Source organism: Rhea pennata, chromosome 5 (genome assembly GCF_028389875.1).
Source record: "Rhea pennata isolate bPtePen1 chromosome 5, bPtePen1.pri, whole genome shotgun sequence".
Taxonomy (NCBI): Eukaryota; Metazoa; Chordata; class Aves; order Rheiformes; family Rheidae; genus Rhea; species Rhea pennata.
Genome location: NC_084667.1, coordinates 59,350,514 through 59,376,434, shown reverse-complemented (window position 1 = coordinate 59,376,434; position 25,921 = coordinate 59,350,514). Strand labels below are relative to the sequence as shown.

Genomic DNA, 25,921 nt, shown 5'->3' with positions numbered 1-25,921 from the left:
ACATACAACCCTTACTCAAATTTTAACCATTTTTTTCTTAGCTAATTTATAATACAGTTTGTATATCAAAGGCTAATGAACAGTGTATTATATACAGTGATTGAACTTTCAGTATTGATTTCTGAATCAGACATTAGTAAGGATTTATCTCATTTCTGGAGTGAAATTCATCCTATTGTAACTTAAACTATTCTACTTCATGTGTTATTTTGCTTGTTTATGATGATGACATGGATTGTCTTAAATATAATATTTTTCTTTGTTTTCAAGCGAATGATGGAAATTGGCCAATACTTAAACAAAGTTCAACTCCTGTGGTAAAGCCCCCTCAGATCTCCAACACAGACTGGAAGGAATCAAGCATGGATACTGCTTTAAAACAAGGAACTATATCCAGCCAGCCTTTGCCAACTTCAGTGTTAGGAAGTACTGATAAGCTGGTGCGTTTCATCTATGGAGTATTTTTAAATCTAGTCTATTGAAATTGTAAACCTTTGGCTTCTGTAGCCAAACTCTCTTTTAGATATTTACACATTTCATTTTCTTGCTGATAATTATTAAAATCATCACAAATCAAATTACCTTTATATTCCTTCTTTTTCTATTCTTACAACATTAGAATTTTTTTTCTGCTCCAGTGTTTTTTATGCGTTCTTATTCCGTTACATCACAGTCTCTCCCTTTCCCCCTTTGCGTCTCCTAATCATCTTCCCCACCCTCCTATTTTTCTATTTCAGATCTTTATGTTTCTATTTTACTTGGCATAGATTATCACTTCTTCAATGTGTGCTCTTTTTTCTCACAAAAATCCTTTTAAAAAAAAGTCATTAAATTCCTCCTTCAGAGATCTTGTCGTTGCTGTTTATTTGCATTGTCATTCTTGTACTTTATGAATTCTTTAAGACTGTACTCTTTAGCAAATAAGGATCTTGTCTTTGATTTGTTTTGGTAAACTGTCATTGTTACCATACTATGTGTTATCAAATAGATACTGAGATCCAGAACCTAGAACTAGTCAGTCAAATTTAGAAAATATGCAAATGGCTTTTGATTCATAAATGAAAATACCTTTAACACTAGTCTCTGTCTATGACATTATGATGATGTCTTGTGAAAAATTAAGGTAGAATCATGTCTGGCGATTAAGGAACACAAATTGTGTATATTAACTCCTTCACTGTCACATAAGAATATTAGTTTGCTTTGTTCAGTGTGAAATATTCTTGCTCACGAGTATTTATGTAGCAAAATTGCATACCTAAAATTCATATGCTAGTGTTATTTTTCTTACATAGGGTCTTGATCTGGGGAAAGTGCCACCAACAATTCCTGGTGTGAGCAAGCAGTTGCCTCAAAACTATGGGACCTATCCAAGTCCAGTTCCCTTAGGAACAGGTTCTACAAATTCTCTAGAAAGAAGAAAGGACGGCAGTCTACCCAGACCTGGCACCACTATAACAAATCGACAAAGACCTGTTCCGCTACCGCCAGCTAGCAATGTACATCAGCCCAGTTCCTCACAACAGATTCAACAGAGAATTTCTGTACCTCCCAGCCCTACATATCAGCCTTCCGGTCCCCCCTTGTTTCCGGGAGGAGATGGCAGGCCAGAACTGCCTTTGACTGTGGCTATCAGACCTTTTCTAGCTGATAAAGGATCAAGACCTCAGTCTCCCAGAAAAGGACCACAGACAGTGAACTCCAGTTCCATCTACTCAATGTATCTTCAGCAAGCAACACCACCAAAGAATTACCAACAAGCTGTATACAATACATTAAATAAGTCAGTAAAAGCAGGTAGAATATATTGTGTTTTTTTCCTCCCCTTTGAAATACATTGTTATTTGTTAGGCTTTGTTTAATTTCTGTATAAGTTACTTGTTGCTTCAAAATCTCATCTAAATTTGTGAGAAGAGGAAAGATATTTTATGTGCAGCATGGCAGCAGAATGATCTCAGTTATTTTGGGAGTGATAGATAAGTATATATTCAGTTACCTTTTATTTAAAAGAAGATGCTCTTAGATCAATAGACTATATAATCTGGATACTCTACGTATATTTTCAGAAATAAATTGAAAAATCTTGTCTAGAGAAGTTTTCTCCGTCATACTATTTCCCCCTAAAAGAGGAAAAACATTCTAGGCATTACTTATTGCCATTTATAATTGTAAGAAGCATTGCCATCAATAACATCTGAGTACTTATTCCTGTTTTGATAGACTCCAATGTAATTCATTTGATTTTTTTTTCTATATTAGTTTTGAACTAGTAGCAATGGATATACATGCAGTGTATTTGCAGATATTGGGTAATTTCAGAACAATTCTTCACTGTTTTCCTTCTTTCTTTTCTTCAGTTTATGGAAAACCTGTTTTACAGTCTGGTTCAACTTCTCCCTCACCATTGCCATTTCTTCATGGTTCTTTGCCTGCGCAGACTTCGCAGCCCCAGACTGAGGTCTCTGAGAAAGATCAAGAGCTGGAAAACGTTCCACCATCCAGTGAAAACAGTAATGTGGAAAACATTCCTCGTCCACTCAGTCCTACTAAGCTTACACCTATCGTACATTCACCCCTACGATATCAAAGTGATGCTGATCTTGAAGCTCTGAGAAGAAAATTGGCCAATGCTCCTAGGCCATTAAAGAAACGTAGCTCTATCACTGAACCGGAAGGCCCAAGCGGACCAAATATACAAAAACTACTGTATCAGCGCTTTAATACTCTTGCTGGAGGAATAGAAAGTGCTCCTTTTTACCAGCCAAGCAACCCACAGGACTTTATAGGCATCTTAGCAGACGTTGATAATGGTAACACTAGTACCAATGGCAATATTGAAGAACCCATTTCTGTGCCACCTACAGTCCCTCTTCCTGATGAGCCACCACCTTCATCAGATGCCAATGATAATGAATTACCTTCTCCTGCTACTGAGGAACTCATAAGCACTGAAACCACAAATCAAACATCAGAGACAACTGAAGATAACAACAACAATCCTGCCATAGTTCCTGCTGTTGAACCGTCATCCACGCCCACACCTGAGGTCAGCTCTCCAGTAGAGGAAGAAGCTCCTTTACCACCAGCTGTTCCTCCTCCACTTCCTGCAGTAAGTGACCCAAAAAAAGACAATTATATCAACTTTAGAGTTAGTTGTGTATTTAAGCAAAACTGGAAGATGATGTTACTATGCTAAATGGTGTGCTGCACTTTAAGTTTTAGGAAACTAAAATAAAAGAAAACCAAGAGAGCACCAAGGAAGACTCTTACATATTGGTTTCTTTACAAGTGTAGCATTTTAATAGAGGAAAATATGCACACAGGTAAAGTATATACATTAGGCTACAGAATAACTTTGGGGATTATGCTCTTGTTAGAGAAGTAATTCTGATATCTAGAGATACCATTTTAAAAATTTCATTTCATCGGGGCTACAAATAATTATTCTATTATGACTATTTGTATGAACCTATGGGTAAGTTACTGCAGTGGGCCTTTTTAATTTGCAAACAAGCTGAAAGGACTATGCTGGGAGAAGTGAATTCCTGCTTCCCTCTCAGGAGGGGGATGTGAAACCAGAGTTGCAACACTACCAGTGACAAAGCTGACTTGTTTTAGCAGAAATATTTTTCTAATGTGCTTCTTTCATAATTTGAATTGCTTTCAGTATTTCTCCTCCAGCTGTACCAAAACCTTCTAAATACTACTTGGATTTGTCATTACCAAAACCTAGAGCATATGGAGAATTGAAAATGGAGAGAAGAATGAATTTTATTCTTAGTTAATGTTTCAATTTAACGTTGATTTCAGAGACCATCTCCACTTTTTGATTCATGTAAAGCTATCATAAATGCTTTAGCAAAATCCTTAGATTCCTATTACCGTTCGATTGTGGTGTGCACACAACCTTGTATGCATTTCCTATGAGCACAAGTGTCCAGGGTACCTAGCAATGTATATTATTCATATTGTAAAAGGTTTATTTTCCAAAGTGGAATAACTGTATTAAATAGGAGTGAAAACAGTTCTTACAGAGCTACAGAATATGCACTTCATTAATAACCTTTTTCTTGGAAACTGGCAAAGACACATGTGAATGATGCAGAATGTTCTCAAAACACATTTAAATGTGTTTAGATCTTGAGAATGCTTCTCCTAGCAGCACCAGCTAGAATCTCACATAAAATATTTTCATGTTCTGTAAACTTCTTTCTCACAGCAAAGCTCAGAACTTCTTAGTACAGACTTGCAGTGAACATTTGCTAATTCAAGGCAGAGATTCTTCTAAATAGACTGACACTCAGACTTGATTGTGTCATGTTTTCTAGTCTAAGCAAAAGTTTTGACAGTGTCTCAGAAAATCCACCAGAAATACATTCAGCTCATACTAAATACAGTTTTAAGATTATAGTGGTCAGAAATTCTGGATTACTTTGTCCCTTGTAATAACTACCTTTAAATAAAACTCTCTAGATTGTTTTGGCATGCTTTTTAATTTTTCAGCTGAATAAAACATATTAAGGTATCAAGGCTTGAAATAGATTTTATAATAAAAGTGTTTGCATACTTCTAATTAACTTTTAAGGAGAACGGGGCTTTTTGTCCAGTTTGAAAGTAACTGAATGGTTTGTGCACTTATGCACCCTGAAATTGTCTTCTAACTTTCATCTTCACTCAGACCAAACGTACCAACCTGAAGAAGCCTAACTCAGAAAGAACTGGCCATGGCTTGAGGGTGAAGTTTAATCCATTAGCCCTCCTCCTAGATGCTTCTTTGGAGGGAGAATTTGATCTAGTGCAAAGAATCATATATGAGGTGAGCTTCTAAGCCAGTGCAACTTCTCTCAATACTTAAAAAAAAAAAAAAAAAAAAAAAAAAAAAAAAAAAAAAAAAAACAACAACACCCTTAATGTGTGAATGTTTTCAATAGGTTGATGATCCCAGTAAACCCAATGATGAAGGAATTACACCTTTGCATAATGCAGTATGTGCTGGTCATCACCACATTGTGAAATTCCTGCTTGATTTTGGTGTAAATGTAAATGCAGCAGATAGTGATGGGTGGTAAGTGTCAAGATTTTTAACCTAACATCTGAAAAAGACCATTTTGATGCAAACTTATAAACAAAATTCCATTTTAACCACAGCAAATGAGCACGTTCTAATCTCTGCATGGTGACAAACTTGAATTCAACTTTACATAGTGTTGAACTCATGTGAAAGTTCATTTAGGTCATAAATTATACTATATTTTGGTTTTATTTAATAGTATAATTGAATTTCTTGTTCACATACCAAAATAATTAAACTCTAAATATCAAGTGTCTGAAGTTCATTTGTTTAAGAAGTTTCATCTCCATAAAATCCATCCACAGATTTTTGTACCAGATCTGAAAGCTTACCATGCTGATCAGTTTCTCCCTTGTCTTGTTTTCCCTTTCACATTTCCTCATACTAGGAAATGCCATTTTATATCCAGCAGCCTTGCAAGATAGGAAAATTTACGTTTCTGATAACATCGATTTTATAATGCTTGGCTTTAGTGGAGTCAGGAATCCACTCCGAGTTGTGTGACAGGTTTTGCACATAATCAGGACAAAACAGTTGGGATTCCTGAAACATTTTTTCTAATGTCTGCATTTTTGCTTTACTTCAGGACACCTTTGCATTGTGCTGCTTCTTGCAATAGTGTTCATCTCTGTAAACTACTTGTTGAATCCGGGGCAGCAATTTTTGCTTCAACTATAAGTGATATAGAAACTGCTGCAGACAAGTGTGAAGAGATGGAAGAAGGTTATATTCAGTGTTCTCAGTTCTTGTATGGTAGGTTGCAATGCATCTTAAAACCTTCTAAATTTCAGACCTTTTCTGTCCAACAGCATGCTGTCCCTCTGTTCTGTATGAAACATTTTATTATCTTCTATTTTGGCCCTAGACTTGAAGATACTGCCCTTTACCGGTACTTTTAAAATGCTAATAACAAAATAGCCTTTTGATTACTACGTTTCTCATATTCTCTACCCTCTTTGAATTACTTCACAGGCTCTTTTTAATGTTAGATTTTTTTAAAAAAGATTAATTTGGCTTAGTATCAGTGAAATGCCTCCACTGAAAGGTTTTGACGGTAACGAGTTCTCAAGTATCTTGATAAGATACTGCAACTTCCAGATGCACAAAATTCCAGCAGATCACATGAAGAAACATGTATCCTTTATGAATAAATGAGTTAGAGAATGTGTTTAGTTACCGAGATGTATTTTGCAAGAGAAGTACCTAAGATGCAGCTGGCAAATTTTCAGTTTGCATCAGAGAAGGTTGTAAGCTTTGTTAAGACTTTTTGTTAAGACTTTTGTTAAGATGTACATGAGACTGTGCATATTTTCAGAAGTTTCAAGTGTTACTGTATAAAGTGTGCTGTAGAAAGTAGTCCTGTGAGAAATACAGAACAGCTCTGTAAAGGTGCTTTGCTCAAACATATGTAAAACTATTTTGTCCTTATTTGAATAAGACCACAAAGTTTCCATTGCATATAAAATAAAAGGAAAAAACTCATGCTGTAAATCCAGATATTCTGCAAGATGTGGTTTTACAATTTCAATTTCTGAAAGCATTCATTGTGGAAGTGCTGGTAATTGTTTATGGAATTTTATTAATAGGAGACTAATGTATTTGGGTCACAATGTCCACACTAAAAATCCGAGAGGGAAGAACAAGGTATTTACTGTGTTCTCTAACTTTTTGTTAACAGGAGTGCAGGAGAAGTTGGGAGTTATGAATAAGGGAGTAGTGTATGCTCTGTGGGATTATGAAGCCCAGAATAACGACGAGTTGTCATTCCATGAAGGTGATGCCATTACTATTCTGCGACGCAAGGATGACAATGAAACAGAGTGGTGGTGGGCCCGGCTCAATGATAAAGAAGGCTACGTGCCTAAAAATCTGCTTGGCGTAAGTACTTCCTAGGTTACCCTCTCCCTTCTACTTTTTACTTCCTCCTAAATTAGGAACGCAGGCAGACCGTTGGCCTGAAGCCATCTGTGCATCAGTTTGATACACCACGATGAAGTGGTACATAGCAGGTTATCCTTACTCTTTCAGGCCTCTGTGCTGCTGTTGCGAACAGAAAGGAGAGGCTATGATAAACCCAGCTTTTTTGTTCAGTAAGTTTAGTATACTTAAGAGTTTTCCTTTGGTTAAAAAATAGGGAGTTCCTATGTGAAATGTGGTGGCTCTATTAACCAGCCCTAAGGTTTGGCGCAGGAAGGACAGTTGTATTAAAAAGGTCTCAAAACCCATTGTAGAAAACAAAACAAAACAAAACAAACAAAAAAAAACCATCTGGAGATCTGGCCAGAACGCAGATGTAGCCAAAAGTGCTCAGAATCCTAAAGCAGGGAAGTTTCTATGTTGAATGGTCAGAAGCAGGTTCTGCTTCTTAATTTATGTTTGATCCAATTATTTCATAAAAACGAAAAACATTATTTAGGTGAAAGGCATGGTGCTACCTAACCAATTGTATAGAGCAAAATTCTCCAGCTGCAGGGTATATTGAGATAATGGTGCAACCTCCTTGTGCAGTTCTATGCAGCTTGCAGCTGACAGTGACAGCTTGTCAGTGGAACATCAACACTGGCCAGAGACTGTCACGAGGTTGGCAAAAGCAAGCGGGGGAGGGAGTTGCTTTGTGTAGCTTTGTATTAGGGGCCGCGCGCTAAAAATGAGCCATTCGCCCCTACTGCTTGCAGCTTTTGCAGGTGCTTGGTGCCAGAGGAACAGGTTAGCACGTCTACTCGATTTTCCCCTTTTCCCACTCCCTCTCCTACGTTGCTCCCATGAAATGGTGAGTCTGAGTTTTTTGAGAATGACAGGGGTTAACAATCCTGCCTTGTATCCCTTTTCTGTCTTCCTGCAAGTTTTTTAGGAAGTATTTTTAATATTTGGCACAAGACAGGCTGTATGTGTGTGCGTATACACACATGCATATGCACCTCTACCTTAAAAACACAAGAAAGTCTTGAAAAGGACGACCCTAAGCAAATTGCTTAAGTAGCTCTCAGTCACCTTGATGGAACACTGCCATCACAAGAGACCAGGGACTTAAAGCTCCTAAGTAGAGAGAGAAAAGACCAAATATGTGAAAGAAAATCTTACAGTGGAGGAAATAAGCTCTAAGGCTAGATTTTTCTAATAAGGAGAATTCTTGTACTTAAAAGCATGCTTGGTCTTCTCTGTGTCTTAAGCAAATGAATGAAGTAATTTTTAGAGCAGTAATTTTGGTGCTGCTGGCAGGAATAAGTCAGCCCTGGCCTCCTGCAGTTTCTGATTGCATTTTTCAGAGGGTACCTAAGAACACACTGCAGCTTACCAAAAAAACAAACAAACAAACAAACAAACAAACAAAAAAAACCCCCCAATCCAACAAATAAAAAAACCCACCATACCCCAATGATGTACCCTGTATGACCCAGTTCTTATAAGTACCCTTTTGGTTATAATGAAATTTCATTATACTTAACCTTGTAGCAAGTATGCAAAACTTAATATTTTTATTCTGTTTTTACAGTTATATCCACGAATAAAACCTAGACAGCGAACCCTTGCTTGAATTCAGTTGTACAAGAGTGCAATACCTTGCTGGTAACTGGAAACTTAAAACATACACTGGAGCCATCGTTTTCAATCATTTCACCTGGAGAAATAAAACTATGGTATTTAGTTTTAATGGTGCTTTCTCTTGTTAAATGGACAGCATTCAAGATTTTCCAAGATCTGCAGTTTGTAAATGAGGATTGTTTTATGTGACCCACCACTGAATGAAGAGAGCGATACCGCCAGTACCTACAGTGTTCCTCCAAATATAGTCTAAAGCAGCGTATTAAGTCCAAGTTCTGTGGTAGGAGCTTTCTTGTGTTAAATGTTCAGAGGTGTCATTTGCAAAGTGCAGATATGCTGTCCAGTCTGCTCCGATCCCACAGTAACTGTCCCACGTCAGAGTTTTGGATATTTTCATGCAAGTGAATGTTGAGTTCTCTCATTAACTCTTTGGGTTCTAGAACACAAGATTTTCACCTGCTAAGTGCATAAGTAGTCATCAAAGCTTTAAGAGGGCTAGGATTTTAAGTGTTAACTTACTATATACACTTAAATCCTAGTCTAGACAACCCCAACTAAAGCTTTATGTAGTCTAGCATCTAGTATTATTTGCATTTAGAGACAAACTAGAGAACTAACAAAACAACAGTATTTGTACACTTTTCAGAATCCCTACACAATAATTCACTTGGTGTTTTATTTTCTTGTTATTCAACTTACAGCACCAGTGTTACCTCTACTAATGTAAAGGTTGCCCTACTAACCACCCGAGTTTGTTTGTAATGGACAAAACAGTTAATATTAACTTGCAACAGCTTAAGGGATTTGTATGTCTGCATGGATGAAAGTGCAATAGTTGAGAAGGGTAAGAGTCTGCTAGGAGTTACACTGTGTCAAGTGAAGTCTGTCTGAGTCAGTCTAGAAGACAATATGAAGGACTGAATAGGAGCAGGAGGAGGGTTGTATGGATGCGAAGTCATGGAGAAGAAAGAAACAAGGTTTGGAGAAGAACTTAAGAAAGGCAGTAGCTTATTTGAGGACAGTTTCTGTGGTTCTTGGCAGCTTACAGCTGTTGCCAAGGCAAGTTATGCAATAAACTATTCCACTACATTGTAGTTTCAAGCAAAAAAAAGCACTTCACTGGAATTTTAATTGTACATGATTTTATATACCAAAAATATATTTTGAATTTCCCATTATAAGTTGTAGCCATATTTCTTGTAATTTTCTCCTGTTAAACAGTATGCAATTGGATTAATTCTTCATGTACAAGTTTTGTGTATTATTTATATATCCATTTCTGCAGTGCTGTAACTTGCTTTTACCACAGGTTTAGCATTAACTGTATATATTGTGGTGAAAAGTGAAAGGGTATTATTGTTGAAGAATTTGCTACATGAATGTGATTTCAAGAGCCTATGATACACTAATTCAGAGAACATGTAAATGTGCACAATAAAGTACTGCTAAGGCATGGCTGCACTCTCTAGTATTTTTATGGTAGAGATACTGCTGGCCGTCATCTGCATGAAAAGACTTGAACTCCAGCTTGCCTCAACCTGTTTGTTAATTCAAGTTTCCTCATTGTTTTACCTGATGCATAGACGTTGATTTACAAAACCATTTTTAAGCCCTGTTACAATATAAACTCCACTGTTCCAGGTGTGACAAATTAATACTTGTCTAGGAAACTCTCATGGGTGTTTTACATGCCGTCAGACAACTGAGCCTTGTGTGGTGGATTGCTCAATTTTTACTGCTACAGGAAATACAGGAAAATGGAGGGCAGGAAGACACTTGCTGTAGCTTGTGGAGCCAGAGGATTCATCCCTAATAGCTGAGTAAATTACCCAGGCTTAAAACTAAACACGGGTATTGTTTGAAAAGGAAATCAACAGTCTCAGAGTTCAGACAATGGTAGTATAGTACCTATCACCCTGTACTCTACTGTGAAAGTAAACATCACCTCTTATTTAAATAACTGAATTTATTCCATATTGTATACATTTTAATGTACAAATTCCAGATAGCATTACAGTTAGATTAACAAAAACTAGTTACCAAAAAGAAAATACAAAACTAAACATTATTCAGAAGGCTATTTATTACAGAAGGGAATTTTCAAGATCTTGTTTATGAAATTCTAATTTTGTGGTATCTGGTGAAATATGTTTAGAAAGCCAAGAAGTAACTTCTATAAAATCATATCTAAGGCAGATTTTATTGTACATTGATTTTAAACATTTGGATAGAGGGGAAAACCTGAGATCTATACCCAAAAGTTATTCTCTGCAGAAGAGACATACACATTTGTTTGCTTTTTGTGGCAAACGATACATAACTGTTACTATAAAAGTTGTGCTGTACATTAGCTGTAGTGTAGGTTTTATTTTCATATTTCATATTAAGTGCCAATAAACGTTTAACAAAATATACAAAGTCTTAAAAGGTGAGGCTGTTTAAAGCATTAATTGTATACATATTGCACACTATAGTGAATACTCATGGTTCAAAAAGTTATTCACATTGCATTTGCCAGTTCTTACATCGTGAACCACACTGGAATGAGAAAGGGTCAAGAACAGCAAATGTTACCAGCTGTCAAATTAGCAAAAAGTGAGATGCAAGTCCTTAGAGGTTGGTCTCTTCCCTCAAATTGCCAACAGTTTGCCATTCTTACTGGTCCCGGGACTCATAAAGAAGTTTTGTTGCCTAATATAAAAACAAAATGTGATTGTGTTAACTGAAATTTCATTTGCAGGCATTTACTCTCCCCCTATCCATCAAAAAAAAAATTCTTTAAAGCTTTTGGGTTTAGGTTCTTACTGTGCTATTTTCATTAGTTTAAGACATCTGGTAGCATTGAGATAGGCAAAGTAGTTTTTGAGGCTATTGAGCTGTTTACATTTAGAAGCCAAAGTCACTGAAGAAGGTCACTGAGCATATAACTTAATTTGTCTCCTCTGAGTCAGAAATGGCATTTCTGATCAAAGGTGGTTTGGAAGAAGTTAAATAAAGCATTTCTGAGGTTTTGGTGATTTGATTAAACATATATAGAAAACAATGTATTATTCTGTTTGCAAGGTGGAGGGCAGAAGGAGTAGGAGGAATAACAAAGATTTGGTGAGATGCTCCAATCATCTCTTAACCAACCCCCTATGATAGGCATAATGTGCTCTAGCAACAAGTCAGCAAGTCCTTTAAATAGGTTGTTCAGGCAACACTTTTAGTTACTGAAAAGGAAGGCCAAGAGCTGACACGCAACTTACAGCTTCAGCAAGACAGCAAGCAGTGACACTTCTTCTAGATGGACACACAGCTTTTACTTGCTTTAAACCTGAAGTTTCAACACTAATCTTTATCCATACACTCCATATATTTAATCATTGGTTCTACTTTAGCAACTTAACTAACTTCCACCTTTTTTTTTTTTTTTTTTTTTTTCCCTTCAAAGCCTTTCAACTTCCACTACTGCATCTTAACATCCTGAAAAGGTTAAGAGACTTCTCTACTTCCTTAAGGTTCTAGATAGGAACTCCATAAGCAATTCAGACATACTACCATCTAGCATATACATTAGCAATGGAACCAGCTACTACAGAAGAACTGTTACTGTCAATCTTAAATGGTGGCTTTCCTTCAAGTTGATCTAATCCATTCAAATTTTGTTTATACAGAATGCTTGTGAATAGGACTGTCAGCAGCCTCAAAAGAAGATAAAGCTTTAGGAAGAAACAGTTTTGTGAATTCCTATTTAATATACTCCTCCTTAAAATCCTTTTATTTCTTATTCTCAGGTATTCCTTATAATGTAAAGAATTAGTTACAAAATTCTCTTCATACATCAAACAAAACAAGATCCAGAGAAGATGGTAGCTGCATTGTTATGTACTGCTGTACATATTTACAGATTCATTCCTAGATATTAAGAACTTCAATGTTTTCATATCAAGATCTCTACAAGCTATGGAGTGACCTTACTAACTTGAAAGCACCATCACAGAAAAGTTGCAATAAAAAATCACCTTGCTGAGCAGGATAACAGAAAATACAAGCCCCACATTTCAGAAATAAGAGCATGCTGTTAGCTAGGGCCTTTGAAGATCTCACTGCTTCATCAGTCACAAAAAAAACAATCTAAGCTTGTATCAAAGGAGATAAATTAGGAGTTAAGTTTACCTATAGAAACACAGCAAGAACAGTATTTTAAGAGCTGTACTGTTTGTGACAGATGAATCCAAACAAGTATCAGGAAGTGCTAAACTGTACTCATGTGACTATATAAAGTTTGAGTGCATTTTGCTGAATACAGAAGTTAAATGCTGGTTGGAGGGGGGTGGGAAGCTTAAGAGCAACTGAAAGGAGCAAATAGAGCCAAACAAGTGCGTTTGCAGACAGCGTATCAGTTACAGTTCCAGTTGTCAGATGAAGTCTCAGACCAGTTTTGTCTCCCGTAACTTTGAGTTATAAAATACAAAACCTGAGTTGCATCACACAGTTACGATATAGTACCTAACAAGAACAGAAGAGACTCAGTCTTCCACAGAGTCCTGCCCACACCTCTGGTCCTGTTTTAAGAATGAACCATTTCTCTGAACCTTCAATAAGCTAGTAAATACAATTACCTGATCATGGTTCCAGAGAATATGCCTTCGTGTACATTATTCAATGAGTAACAGAAACCTAAAAACTGGAAAATTAAACTCTTACTTTCTTATCACCTAAGGACATAGATAAGATCCTGGAGAACCCTTTGTGGTAGATCTTCTTCAGGTATCTGAGCACGAGGCTAAAGTCATGTCCGTAACAAGCATCCATAGCTTCTGTCGTCTTAAGCAATAAGAAGTCCTTTGAAGAGTCCGTTAGAAAAAGGACTCCAAAGGCTGCATACTCTTATCTGCTGTTACTAAGTACCCCATGTACAGATAGTCTCCCCCCTGGAAACCAGAACAAGCAGGTTTTCTGCATCAGAGAAAAGGGTTTTAGTTTGAATAAAGATGATGTGATGGCAAATAAGCAACTGGGGGAAAGAAACTTTTTTCCTCCTTTCTGCCCAATCTTTTCTCCAGCCCTAGCCTTCAGAAAAAGATCAAGTTCAGGCAATGTTTTTTAATGCTTTTCCCTGCCCACCCCCCAGCTTACCTTATGCATAGCTGCCAGCCAGGTTGCTGACAGCTTCTTGTTACAGCTGAAGTCTTCACTAGCCGTGAATTTCATCTGTGCAAGCTCTTCTGATCCTGGTACCTTATACTGCAGAATCATACCTATGGCACGAGTATTACCTCCTGGAAAAAGAAAGAAAATCCTGAACCAGCAACATATTTTACCAACTAACTAACTTTCTACAAACCAATATGCATGTTTAAATAAACTATCCTATTGCTTAGTTCAAAGCATTATCAATTCTGTCACTGTGTCCTGAGACCACAGGGCTCCAGCATACCTTGGTAAACCCAGAACTGCAGCATCAGAGGAGGCAGTGACAAAGAGTGTTAATGCCAGGAAAGAGAACAGGCGGATTCAGTATTGTTTAATTCTATCTGGCAATCACTGAGGCAGAACTTGTACAAGTCATCACAGGCAATGCCACTAGTTAACACACAGAGAAAACCCTTGCAGGTTAATACTGTAATCTGTTTTCTCTTAAGTAGATACTATAGTTTCATACTGTAGCCTGCAGTTTGTAACTGAACTGCTAGTGTCCAATTAGACTGATATCAAAGAGGGATCCTTGCTTGATAAGAAGTCTGGCAGGACAACGAGAAGTCCATCCAAATCTGGGAAAAATTCGGAAAGAAGCCTCCCAACAGCTATCTCTGCAAGGCTGGAAGACTGCCAACATCATTTACTGCACAAGGGGAATCCACTACAAAAGACATTCCTTTAACAGTATGATTTGTGAACAGTGGCTGTATCTTTTTTACTCTAATTGCATACAGCTTTCAAGATGAACCAAAGCAAAAATACAGAAATGAAACAGAAGTTTGGTTTAGAATATCACATTGATGCCTTTACACATACTTTACTGGGCCACTTACTTACTGAAGTGGTACAGCATAAATTAAACCAGGGGAACAGCATCACCATACAAGGAACCCTTTTTGCAATATAAAGGCTGCCTGCATGAGAAGAAGGGGTCCTGGAGGCTATTGCTATAGTATCTAAGAAGCCAAAGATAATCTTGGCTAAGTTTCCTCATAAAAAGGTCACAAGCACCATTTATAAAAATAGCTATTTTCTTCTCTTGTAGAATAAGCTGAAATCTAGTTTCTCCATTATTCACTCCCCTGCATCTATCTGACCAGACCAACATGTTAAGGCCTTACTTAAAGACAAACCAAAGGAAATCAAACACCTGGAGCCTTGATCAGTTTTGTTTATTTACACTGCACATGTCTGGCATTCCAGGATATTTTCTGATTTAGGCAGAACGTATCTTGCTTAACAAGAGGGCATGTTTCTTTTAAAGAAATGTAAAAGAAAGCCTATTAACAGTTTAAAACAGAGTTTCTAATGGGTACTCAAATTTTGTATCATTCTCTTTACTTTTATCAGTCCCTATATTTTCTATTGTTTGAAGCAATTCTGTGGTAAAATTGTGCAGAAAATCTTTGTAAGACATTTATTTATTCAGCCTATAGCACTACTGAACAGTACACAGGAAGTGAAGGCTAAATTTGTATTATTTATTTCTCTGCTGGGGACAGCTCTGCTGAAGGATGTGATGTGTAATACTGTACACCATCAAAAATCCTGTTTTGTCTGTCTCTCCTTCTTGCTCCTAGCAGAGATGATAGCATGTCAGGTTTAAAGGAGGTCTGGAATATTTTAATTTATCTCCAGTAAGTTATAAAATATTCATTCTCAGTTTATTTAATAAGAGAGATGGAAAGAAAAAAGTATGAGCCTACAGTTGTGCAAGTTATACATCTAATATTTGAACATTTTTTTTCCAAAGTTGAACATCAACAGAAGATCAAGCAAACAAAATGACACTGCAAAGGAAAGAATGGGAAAGGTGTTGTGATAGCATGCTTGGGCAAGTCATGCTCATAAAAGATACTGCTGATACCTTCAGTAATATGCTGGCTCTCCAGAAGGCTGGTGTAAGTGTGAATATCTTTTTCTACCATCAAGAAGAAAGGCAGGCAGGCAAAAGATAAAGCAGTCAGAAGAGCAATGAACAAGGAATTAAAGGATCATTAATTCAGCAACACATCTGGTTGATTAGAATACTACAGTCAGTTCCCTTAAGTTAACATGTTGCACTGAACGAATATTGTACAGGTGAACTGTTTAATTAAAAAAAATCCAGCAGTGACAGTTGTTGCTAAAGAGCAATTATTAAAACTCCTGTCTGTGTTTGTTCTCATTTCAGTGAGATCGTGCTCAAGTTCTTCCCAGAATAGTACCGAATAGTAGGTAACAGTAAGTAGCTGCCCTCTGATTCAGATCTTACCAGTTTCATTTGGCCACCCCTTCATTTTAAATTAAATTGAGAGAGTAGAGTTTTAACTTTATTTTAAACATGTTAGTTCTTACTCTCTTCAGTTATTTGTACCAACAAAAGTACATCCCAGCTGGGTTATGAGCCTTTGAATTAATGTTTATATTCATCTAAAAGAAAGGATTAGAACAGGTGATGACCATCTTTATTTAAACCTACTGAGAAGTTCTCCCACGTTAGTTGTCCCAATCTCTGAATTCTTAGATCTTCCCTGAAATCCCAGTAGCCACACGGACAGGTTTCCCAGCATTACATTCTATTCTGAAAATAGCTGTAACCAAGATAGTTGCACCTAAGTTGCTAATAGGCTAGAAACACACCATCTAGTTAGAACAAAAACTGTAATTTTGCATATTTTTCTTAATAGTAAATTTGTATTCACTGAAAGATTTACCTCCAGGAGTAAATCCCTCCGTAAGTATCTGAACAGTTGAAATCTGTACAATTTCAATTTCATAGTGGCTGTCTCCATCCAAAACCAGGTATCTACACATACCAAAAAAAGAGTATTTCCTCGTTTACAACATCAAGTCTGAATTACATGAAATAGAATAAACAGATCTCAGAGTTCACTGCATTTCAAACAATCTCTCAGTGACTGGTTTTCTGTATCTTCTTTGGGGTCGGGAGATGGAAGAAATCATCAAACAGAAAGTCTTTTTCACTGAAGTGTTTCACTTAAAAACCCTCGAACACCAACAAAAAGCAGCAAAAACATATTGACTGGTTTAGGAGATCCTTTCAAAACATTAAAGCCTCCTTCCACAGCGCTGGAGGAAGGAGAGAACATGGAGTTTGAGGTGTACTTGCCAATCAAAATCTAGGGATGCCCTAAATAATGTTTTCTCTGTAATGTTAAACAATATGCTTAGTACTGGGGTCAACATTCTGAAACAAGTTCTTTAAAGGGGTTACAGATACCTTCCCAGTCATTCTTCTGACAATCCTCCCATTAGCTGGCAAAACACTGTATTCCAGTGACACTGAGATGCCTTAAAAATGAGTGGAGTTCCACTGCTCTAAGGCATTCTGGCATTTCCGCCCCTTGCTGCTTCTGGAAACAGTCTTCACAATATAAAGCAGTGGGAGTTCACACCTCTTCTTCTGAGAGTCACTGACCCACCCCACTAGTAAATTCAAACTTAATCCAATAAAATTGCAACCATCTTTACAGAATACTCTCTCCAGGATCCTCACAGCAAGTTACTCTTTTTGTTTGTTTGGGTTATTAGATAATATTAATTATAGCTGTGTTTACAAGTGCAATTTCTATTAACATTCTCACCTCTGATTGTTGGACAGTCGACATACCATTAGCTCAGATTTATCTGATGTTCCCAGAGTTACAAAGAATGTAGCACCTGAAAAGAAGTCTATTATTATTCTAACACAGTTTAGAAAGGACCATTAAAATATCAAAACCAGTAAGCAATTTTATTTATTGCACCTAATAGACTGAATTGCATGAATCATTAAGAGATTAACTGGAACAGTAAACTGACTGACATTTTTAGAGTACTCAAATGTAAGAAGTCCATCTTTAATTACCATGTTCTGAATCACATGACTTTTCACAATTACTATGTAACATTTCTCCCACAGAGTGTAGAAATACAGATGATATGCAAGCAGAAACTTTAAAACGAGAATGAACTGGAAGACGTTAAAGACTGGCAATTAAAGACCCTATCTTTTCACCATTATACACTAAAATACTACTGAAATTATTATTTTGATATTCCAAATAAATCTGTGAGAATCAAATAGCAGGATGTGATCTTCAGCTTAATTAATATGCTATTTAAAATTGACAATTCATGATGACCTGCCACGTACACAGCCTTAGGCTACGGACAATGTCAAAGCTCACAAGCGAGGTTTGAAGCAAGCACAGTATCTTGTTAGAAAACATTAAAATATTCTCTACTGCTAAGTGTTTTTTATTCAATGCAGGAACATAGCTAAAAAAGTGTGTTAACATAATAAAAATGACAAGTGCGCACACACACACACACGCCTGCCACAGCACTAAAACTTCCTTCATCTTTAATTACATCACACTAGTCTTTCTGTTTATCAGATTTGTTTAACACAGCATTTGAACAAATATAAGCAAAATCAAACCAGCACACATATATATGCACACACGCACGCGCATACACACACACACAGTGTGTTACTTACCATTCATGAGCACTTTAAGCTGTTTGTCATAAAACTCTGTTTCTTTTTGAGAGATGAGGGCACATTCAGCACACTGGCGCACAGGGTCCACAAAGCACATGCGAGGCAGAGGCACTTTTTTACTGCAGCATTTGTCGCAGAAGCACTTTCCACATCTTCGACAGTGATGCTAAGTATGAGATAATATTTTATTTATTCATTTACAAATGAAGAATCTGAAGAAGTTACTGCATTAAACACCTTCTCATCCGAGAAAAAGAACACAGTTTCTGCAATTTGAAACAAAGTAGTCGAGGGACAGGACAGTAGTCAAGTGGTTACAGAAAATTAATGGCTGCAACAGTAGAACTACATCTCTTAAGACTGAACTCAAAGGATAAAGTTTACCATGAACAGCAGCATACAAATCTGCTGGCACTCTGTCAACAGGCTTGTTGTCATGCCCGTTTTTTCCATGGTAACAGGCTAGAAAACAAAACTAACCAAAATCTTCATACTCAAAACCTAAAGCTATTTATCAGAAATGACAGGTGGCATAGTAAAAAATCCAGAGAAGCTATAATACTAGTAAAAATCAATAACTGCTATTGCAATGCATTTCACAGTTACTAAGTGTTCAACAAGTGCTTGTTCTCCAAATCACTATTGGGGTGTGACAGGCATGGTAGCTCTTGCTGATCCAAGTTCTCAGGGGATGACAGTAACTCATGTAAGAACAAGTATTTCCAGGCAAGCAAGAACAGACGTGTGGCTCAAAGCAAGTTTAAACAGCTTGATACAAGCAACTGATAAACTGCAGTTTTAGTCATTGTTATATTTTTCTTCCAAATATAATGGAAAAATTTCTCCAGAAACTTATTTTCTATGGCTACCTCCTTACTTCCCAAAGTTGACAACACAAGAAAAATACAGCAGAATAATGAATTATTTCTTTTCAATCTAAAAGCCCTAGCCCACCAACATCCATACTCTTAACCCATCCAAGCACAGAAGACAACAAGGACCAAGAGGCTGCACACACTATCATTTAGTTGCCCTAACTGACATCCTAATGTTCTTCGGGCATTTTGAAAATCTATCTTTTATGACATACAGGTATGCTGATTTTAAGATTTCTCCTTACCTCTCCCTCCAACCAATAAATTCAAAACCAAATATCAACTACTTCAATGCATTACAGGCCATATTCCCGCATCTTTCTTTACTTCACAAGCTGCACCCTAACAGAGTGTCAAGATAGTTACACAAAGCAACATTATTTCCTGCTAAAATCATTGCTGGCCTTTTTTGGGAGACTGCTTTCCTTCTCCAAGCAGAAACTCCAGTTTCAACAGAATTCTTCCTGGTAATAGTATTCAGTAAACCAGCATGCATTCTACAAAGATCTGCTTACATTTATGAATGAACACGCTTTAACGTTAATGTTTTCTCTTTATACAGCATACCTCATTATGGTTCAGAGCAGTCGAGACAGTTCATAGTTTTCCATTTTAACCAGAGATTCTCTTTCTAATCCCAAAACAGATCTTGTTTCATTTTTAGAACAGGAAAATCTGAGCTTTTGTTTTGGTCTTTCAAACTTTGACGATGAGGTTCTTCAATACAAGATTGTAAATGATTGTGATTCAAAATATTTTTTTGCTTACATTTCCACAACTAATTTTTATCTTACCAAAAAAAAAAAAAAAAAAAAAAAACACAAACCATTTGGTTTCTGTGTTAGTGCTGACATTAGCAGTACACTCTGGCATGAGTTCTTCTAACTCTTCCTTTGAATGTAAATCCCATGGTTACCCAGTATTTTAGAACAAGCCTAGCCACAAACCAAAATCTCATTGTAAGCATACTGAGCACACAAGAAGGAGGTCAAAGGAACAGAACTAAAAAAAAAGGATCTCTGCCCAGCAAAGAGAGAACAGAAAGAAAAACTATTTTAAGTTACATCAGGCGTCTCCATTTTTAAATCAGAAAAAGCTCATGTTTATATGTTGCAACAGTTAAAGTTTTATGTTTTAATTCATTTCTCTTACCTTTCTAGTTATGAAGTCAAATTTTGTATCACACTGCATACATCTTGGGCACTAGAAAACAGTACAGATTAACATTAAACTACAAAATATCTTTCTCTTTAATCCTACCACCATGCACAAAGACTGAGCTTTGTATTATCTCCCAAGAAGAAACAGCTCCAACAAATTTCCAACAAATTTCCATCTTTTATCTTTTCACCATGAATGGTTTTATTTTTTTTTTCATATTTTAAATACTAATGCAGCAAAAGAGTCATGTCCACCCAAAAGATCAAAAAAAAAAGAAAAGGAAAAAAAAAAAAGAGACGCTTATCTGTTCTATTGCATCTTGCCAGCAGTCAAAACTACATCTCAGAAATTCACACCTTGCTTAACCAGTTTGGCTATCCAGAATGTTTATTATGTTTTTGTATAAGTTACTATCCTCATTGTATTACATTGCAATGCTCCGCTGACCTCCTAAAACATTCCTTATGTATTTTAAGGCTCCCAATAGTTTATGTACTTTTCAAACACACTAGATTTTTGGTTTTCTTCCAAATCATCAAGACTTAATTTTTATTCCTGCTAAAAAAATGTCATCTCCTGAAACATCTCTTTATGAAAAGAAGATTACACCAACACTCCTCCCAAAATAAAATCCATGAAAAAAAAATGAAGAGACTTCTCTAAACAGAATTTTAGGGGTCAAAAGCTTTCATTTCTAAACTACAAGCAGAGATCAGTGATAGTTATGATGAAATTTTCTATATAGAAAGTCACCTACCAGAAGACTGAATCTCAGCAGTAGATCACTGGATTTTTACCAAGACTTCACGTAACTCTACCCACTGTCAGAAACCAAGACTTACAAAGCGAGCATTGCTAGATTTATTTGCATATATTAATGCATAACTCTGCTTGACATCTGAATCAGAAGAACATGGTTAGATTCTGTAATGAGTTTTGTATCTCTAGAGAACTAAACTCTTCAGAGTATCTCAGATTTCAGCAGAATGTCATCTTAAAAACATGTTTTAAGCTGAGTATGTGCCATTTGCTAAGCACACAGTAGTCACTGCTTTCCTTTAGTTAGCATATTTCAATACTTAACCCTTAACAACAGCTTTTGTAGTGTATTTCAGACTTCTGCTTCAACAAATTCCCAGTTACTGTCACAAATATAATTGCAGCCAAGAAAAATACTGCAGCAGATAAACTAAAAATTCTCTAGAAATTTTGCTTTTGCGTATGTGTAAGATTGTTCAGACACGTCAGAACATTTCATATAAGCTGCTGTAATTAAGAGCAAAGTTTAATAAATTAGAAATCAGACAATAACCACAGTTACTATACCAGAAGGTAAACACTTGCAATATTTGTTAGTTATCTGCATTTCTAAATTTCACACAGAAGAGAACTAGAACTGTTCTTGTATTGTTTCAAATAATGAACTGAATTAGCCAACCAAACACCTCTTTTCACAATGGCTGTATACGAGCATATTTTAACATTTCCTGATGAATAACCCCATCTGGTCAAAGCAGTAGTCTTAAGATCTCATCTCTATAACAAGTAATATTCTACAAATAGTATCACATTTTGCTCTATAATGACCTTGATTTAGTGCTTTATTTTCTGATGTATGTGGTTTAATGCACTGTCTGGGAACTGGGCCTGGCAAGTATTTCAGTATACTTTCGAATTTGCAAGGAGTCTAAACTATTTTCTTAATGAAAATGTGGGTGCTTTTTTTAGGTCAGAAATCAAAAAGCACAAGCTACAAACTAAAGATCTCTAAATACTGTCTTAAATATGTTACACAAAAAACATATTTAAGTTGCTTCAGTAACTTCAACAAGTAACAGAATTATCCCTCTTCCTATTTTTATCCTTCAGAAAGTCTGGGGAAAATACTTCTGAATTCCAGAACCACCATGATAAAAAGGTCCAATACACAGAGCTGATGTAAATAACTCACAAATAAAAAGTATACAGTAGCAGACATCACAAAATGGGATTTTCCTGAAAGAATGTTGTTTCTAACTCAATATACAAGACACTTCTGCTTTGTAAAGACATTTACATAATATCAGCATTTGGACTTGATCTCCAAAGGTGCCTTCCAATCTCAACCATTCTGTGATCAAGTTCTACTTTGGCCAGGGAAAAGATCACTATTGAGTGACACCTTAACAGCTGAATCCTTCTTATTCATCCATATGCTGACATAGCTAGAAAGTACATGAGTACTTTCTATTTTATTACTTGAAGTTTTGTATCACATTTACACAGAGGTAAGCATGATGTCTGAGAGTTATTTAAGTTTTCAAGGTACTGGCATTTTAAAACTACAATTAATCTGAGTTTTTTGGATAAGATTTGAGATAAGGAAAATTAAAAACACTCGTCATGAATATGTTCCTTTTACATGCAATCAACATGCCACTAATACTAGTATCAGAAAACTCCATATAGCAAGCAGAAAATGGAAGCATATCCACCAGTTATTGCATCTTGGAATTAAGTTAAAAATACTGAGAGCTAATCTATTATACAGTGGGATTTCTCATGCATGTAGTGTAATAACAGATTAGTATAGTACTCTGGATCCACACCAGGGTCAGAATACTGTAGATGGACAGTAAGTGATGGCTACATTTCATGTGCTTTTTTTGCATATACAGTTCCAAAATGATTGCAGCAGTGATGCCACCTAACATCTCGCTAAGCTTCTTATCACAGTGAGTTTCTGCAAATGGGAAAATTTGCAAACTTATCAAATCAGACCTTGTACCATGCCCTACCAAAACAGCTGATGCCAGAGTGGAAGAAACTACAACATGAGCATACAGTAGATATGGCTTTTGATTTTTTCTGATATGTTATGATTGTACATGGCTAATTTATGGCTCAAGCTACATTGGGTGGGTAAGCAGTCTAAGTGCAGCTCTGCCACACAACTACTGTTGGCTCTGAGAACCTGACCCAACAAAGGCTCCACTTTAATTAAACTCAGTTCCTTTCCACAATGAAGCAGATGGATCCCTAGGGAACCACAGTCACCTCACCTGTAAACTTCTCACAGGTCTTACACATCCCCGCTCCAAGGCATGTAGTATTCCACTGCCACAAAAAGATCCACTACGAAGCTGGACTTTCACGAGGTTTGGCCACCTCAGCAGGCACTAACCACAGATAATATTGTCCCTTTAAAGTTTATTTGATTATTAAAAACATTTTTATTATTAAAAATATGGTTTATAAGCTTTCTTGTATATTGTATACTTTAAGAAGATCGTAATATGATATTTCATTAATATTAATCAAATGGAATTTAGAATTTGAGTACACTTAGACTTCAAGAAATCTAGTAAAACAGTTATTTCTATAAAATAACAAGAATTGTAAGATTGAGAATATGAATGAACACACGTATCTAAAATGTGTGTCTATAACATACTTCCTCTCAATAGCAATTACCAGCAAGTTTGATGCAAAAGCGACGTTCAGTCACAAACCAACGTCACCAGTCTATTGTCCAACAGACGAGAGGAAAGGTTGATTCTTAAGGAGAATACCTGAGATACAAATGTCATATGAAAGTCAAAGTAATAGTATGCAGATTGATTTGAGTTACCTAAATTTTACAGTCACATTCTCAAATAAATCTAACAAATTTAAGTAAATCCTAATATAATTCCCAAACAACCTTCAGTTGAATTAAGATATTACTATACTCAGCTAGAAGCATTTTACTTTTCTTAAGGAACCTGCTATAATTCAGAATTACTGAAATATAAAGCCACATTTCAGAAGGTCAAAGAGAAAACTACTTTCAATTTAAAATAAATGTTACGCACTGATGATGATGATGTCAGCAATCAGGTTTTCAGGAGGCTCAGACCAATGCACACAGAGCACATGAAGCCACATGCTCAGCAAAATCAGACTCTACACTACAAACAACACACAGAAACTACCTAGAGAATAATCTGAACTTGGACTTTGCTACACACTCCCCGATCACCGTATCTGCAGCCATCCCAGTGCACCACACCTGACTTACAATGCCAACTGGGAGCCCCAAAAGCTGTGGACCTATACAATAAATGACACTCAGCACTTGTCATTGAATAGTTCATCTTATCTACACTAAATGCTACCAGTGACCCCCCTTTAAGAACAGAAGAGACTAACTTGATAGAATTCCCCCAAGACACTCTGCATTTTCTCATATCGCTTTAAAATAAGCTGGAAAAGTCACTGTTCAAAAAATGGTTGTTATTTTGGAAAAAACAGCCAATCAACTTAGCAGCCATGCACCATATGCCAGCAAAGGCTAGTCTCAGGTGACTGAGCCACAAAAGCTCCACTAGTACAGTGAGGCTGCTCATATAATTACTTTTAAACAGCACTTTGCCTCAACAGACACCTGTTAGAGGCGCAATTTTTTTCTTGTTCCTAATGAAGTTAGTCATGACAGGAAAACATAGTGTTTCCATAAAAGATAAACCAACCATATCAGTATCTGGCAAGGGATGGGTTTGTTTAACGACTGCTTGCTTAATTCCATATTGCTTTATCACTACCAAAAATAATCTCAATTTTGCATCATATTAAAGACATACATCCACCCTACCAACTGGGAAAAAACAACATAAACAACTGATTATGAGTTCTGTTAGTATCTGAAAAGACTAGTAATAAGTAATGTGTACTATAGAAAATTCTGTGTAGCATTATGATTTGATAGCTTACTTGAAAAGTATTTAAAAGTAAAGTTGGTTGAAATAGTCTAAGTTACTCAATTATTAAGTTACTCAGTTATTTAACACTAAGAATATTCACACTGAGAGCCAGAAAGGGCTACCTTAGCCTTTCACTATACTTTTTTTTATCAACATGGTCTTCGAAGTTACATTTGCTGTTTTACAAGCATTTAAACAGAACAACACTTTAATAAACATTCGTGTCACACACAGTTCACAACACTTACTAAAATCTCCACTAACTTTTGTGACAGGGTCTTTGCTCTATGAAAAAGAGCAATGCTCCCACCCATTGTATCTCACTAACCTAAGCGAAAAAAAAAAAGAGAGAGAGAGAGAGAGGGAGAGGGGGGGGGGAGAGAGAGAAAGCGCAGGCGGCCAGTCCGATGTGCTGCCTTATGAGTCCGCCACAAGCGGCGGTGGCGACGGACGCTGCCCCGAAGGAGCCGCTTCGAGACGAAAAAAGGGGAAGAAGCGCCAGCCCAGCGCCCAGGCGGCGGCCCCCCGTCCCCGGGGCAGGCGGGCGCGCGGATGGGGCGCAGCGACCCCGCGGGCCAACGGCCGCCGCCAGCCGTTGGCAGCCGTTGGGGCGCGGGCAGGGCCCCTTCGGGCGCGCGCGCCGCCTGAGGGGGAGTTCCTCCGAGTCTCTCCCGGCGCCTCCACACCGCGCCCCGGCTGATACCTCCTTGTCGGGCACCCAGGGCGGCTCGTCCAAGCCGAAGGGGCTGCGGGCAGAGCGGTGCTCGGGCACCATGCGCAGCCCGCTGGGCGAGCGCACCAGCTTCTTGGCGTCGCGAGCCTCGCAGCCCGACATCTTCCCCCGCCAACTCCGCCACCGCTACTCGCCCCTCGAGAC

The 25,921-nt window shown here is 37.1% G+C and overlaps 2 protein-coding genes across 8 annotated transcripts in view; one reads left to right on the top strand and one right to left on the bottom strand.

Moving 5' to 3' along the window:
* PPP1R13B (protein phosphatase 1 regulatory subunit 13B) overlaps positions 1-10,075 on the top strand; it is a 74,344-nt gene extending 64,269 nt beyond the window's left edge. For all 6 annotated transcript variants that reach the window (XM_062577004.1, XM_062577005.1, XM_062577007.1 and 3 more), the window contains 8 exons: positions 271-440; positions 1,296-1,797; positions 2,358-3,109; positions 4,679-4,816; positions 4,932-5,065; positions 5,658-5,824; positions 6,750-6,949; positions 8,565-10,075. In XM_062577004.1, coding sequence (XP_062432988.1) covers positions 271-440; positions 1,296-1,797; positions 2,358-3,109; positions 4,679-4,816; positions 4,932-5,065; positions 5,658-5,824; positions 6,750-6,949; positions 8,565-8,606 — 2,105 coding nt within the window. In that variant the 3' untranslated portion in view covers positions 8,607-10,075. The remainder of the gene's footprint in view (positions 1-270; positions 441-1,295; positions 1,798-2,357; positions 3,110-4,678; positions 4,817-4,931; positions 5,066-5,657; positions 5,825-6,749; positions 6,950-8,564) is intronic.
* Positions 10,076-10,625: 550 nt separating this feature from the next.
* ZFYVE21 (zinc finger FYVE-type containing 21) lies at positions 10,626-25,901 on the bottom strand. 2 transcript variants are annotated; one of them, XM_062577010.1, is made up of 8 exons: positions 25,748-25,901; positions 20,315-20,365; positions 18,285-18,453; positions 17,386-17,461; positions 16,495-16,586; positions 15,666-15,719; positions 13,736-13,878; positions 10,626-11,305 (listed from the first exon to the last, which is right to left on the bottom strand). In XM_062577010.1, exons 1-8 carry the CDS (start codon positions 25,877-25,879, stop codon positions 11,270-11,272), a joined length of 753 nt encoding a protein of 250 aa, XP_062432994.1. In that variant the 5' UTR covers positions 25,880-25,901; the 3' UTR covers positions 10,626-11,269. The 2 variants fall into 2 exon arrangements, with proteins under 2 accessions (XP_062432994.1, XP_062432995.1); XM_062577011.1 differs by lacking the exon at positions 15,666-15,719 and having other exon boundaries at positions 10,632-11,305.
* Between the last annotated feature and the right edge of the window lie 20 nt (positions 25,902-25,921).

Excerpts from the sequence above, each read along its gene's own strand:
- ZFYVE21 (XM_062577010.1), bottom strand. The coding sequence starts at position 25,879 with ATGTCGGGCTGCGAGGCTCGCGACGCCAAGAAGCTGGTGCGCTCGCCC. Across the intron at positions 17,462-18,284 it reads GCTTAAAGTGCTCATGAATG|GTGCTACATTCTTTGTAACT; the intron begins GTAAGTAACACA and ends ACTTCTTTTCAG. Across the intron at positions 16,587-17,385 it reads CGACTGTCCAACAATCAGAG|ATACCTGGTTTTGGATGGAG; the intron begins GTGAGAATGTTA and ends TGGTATGTGTAG.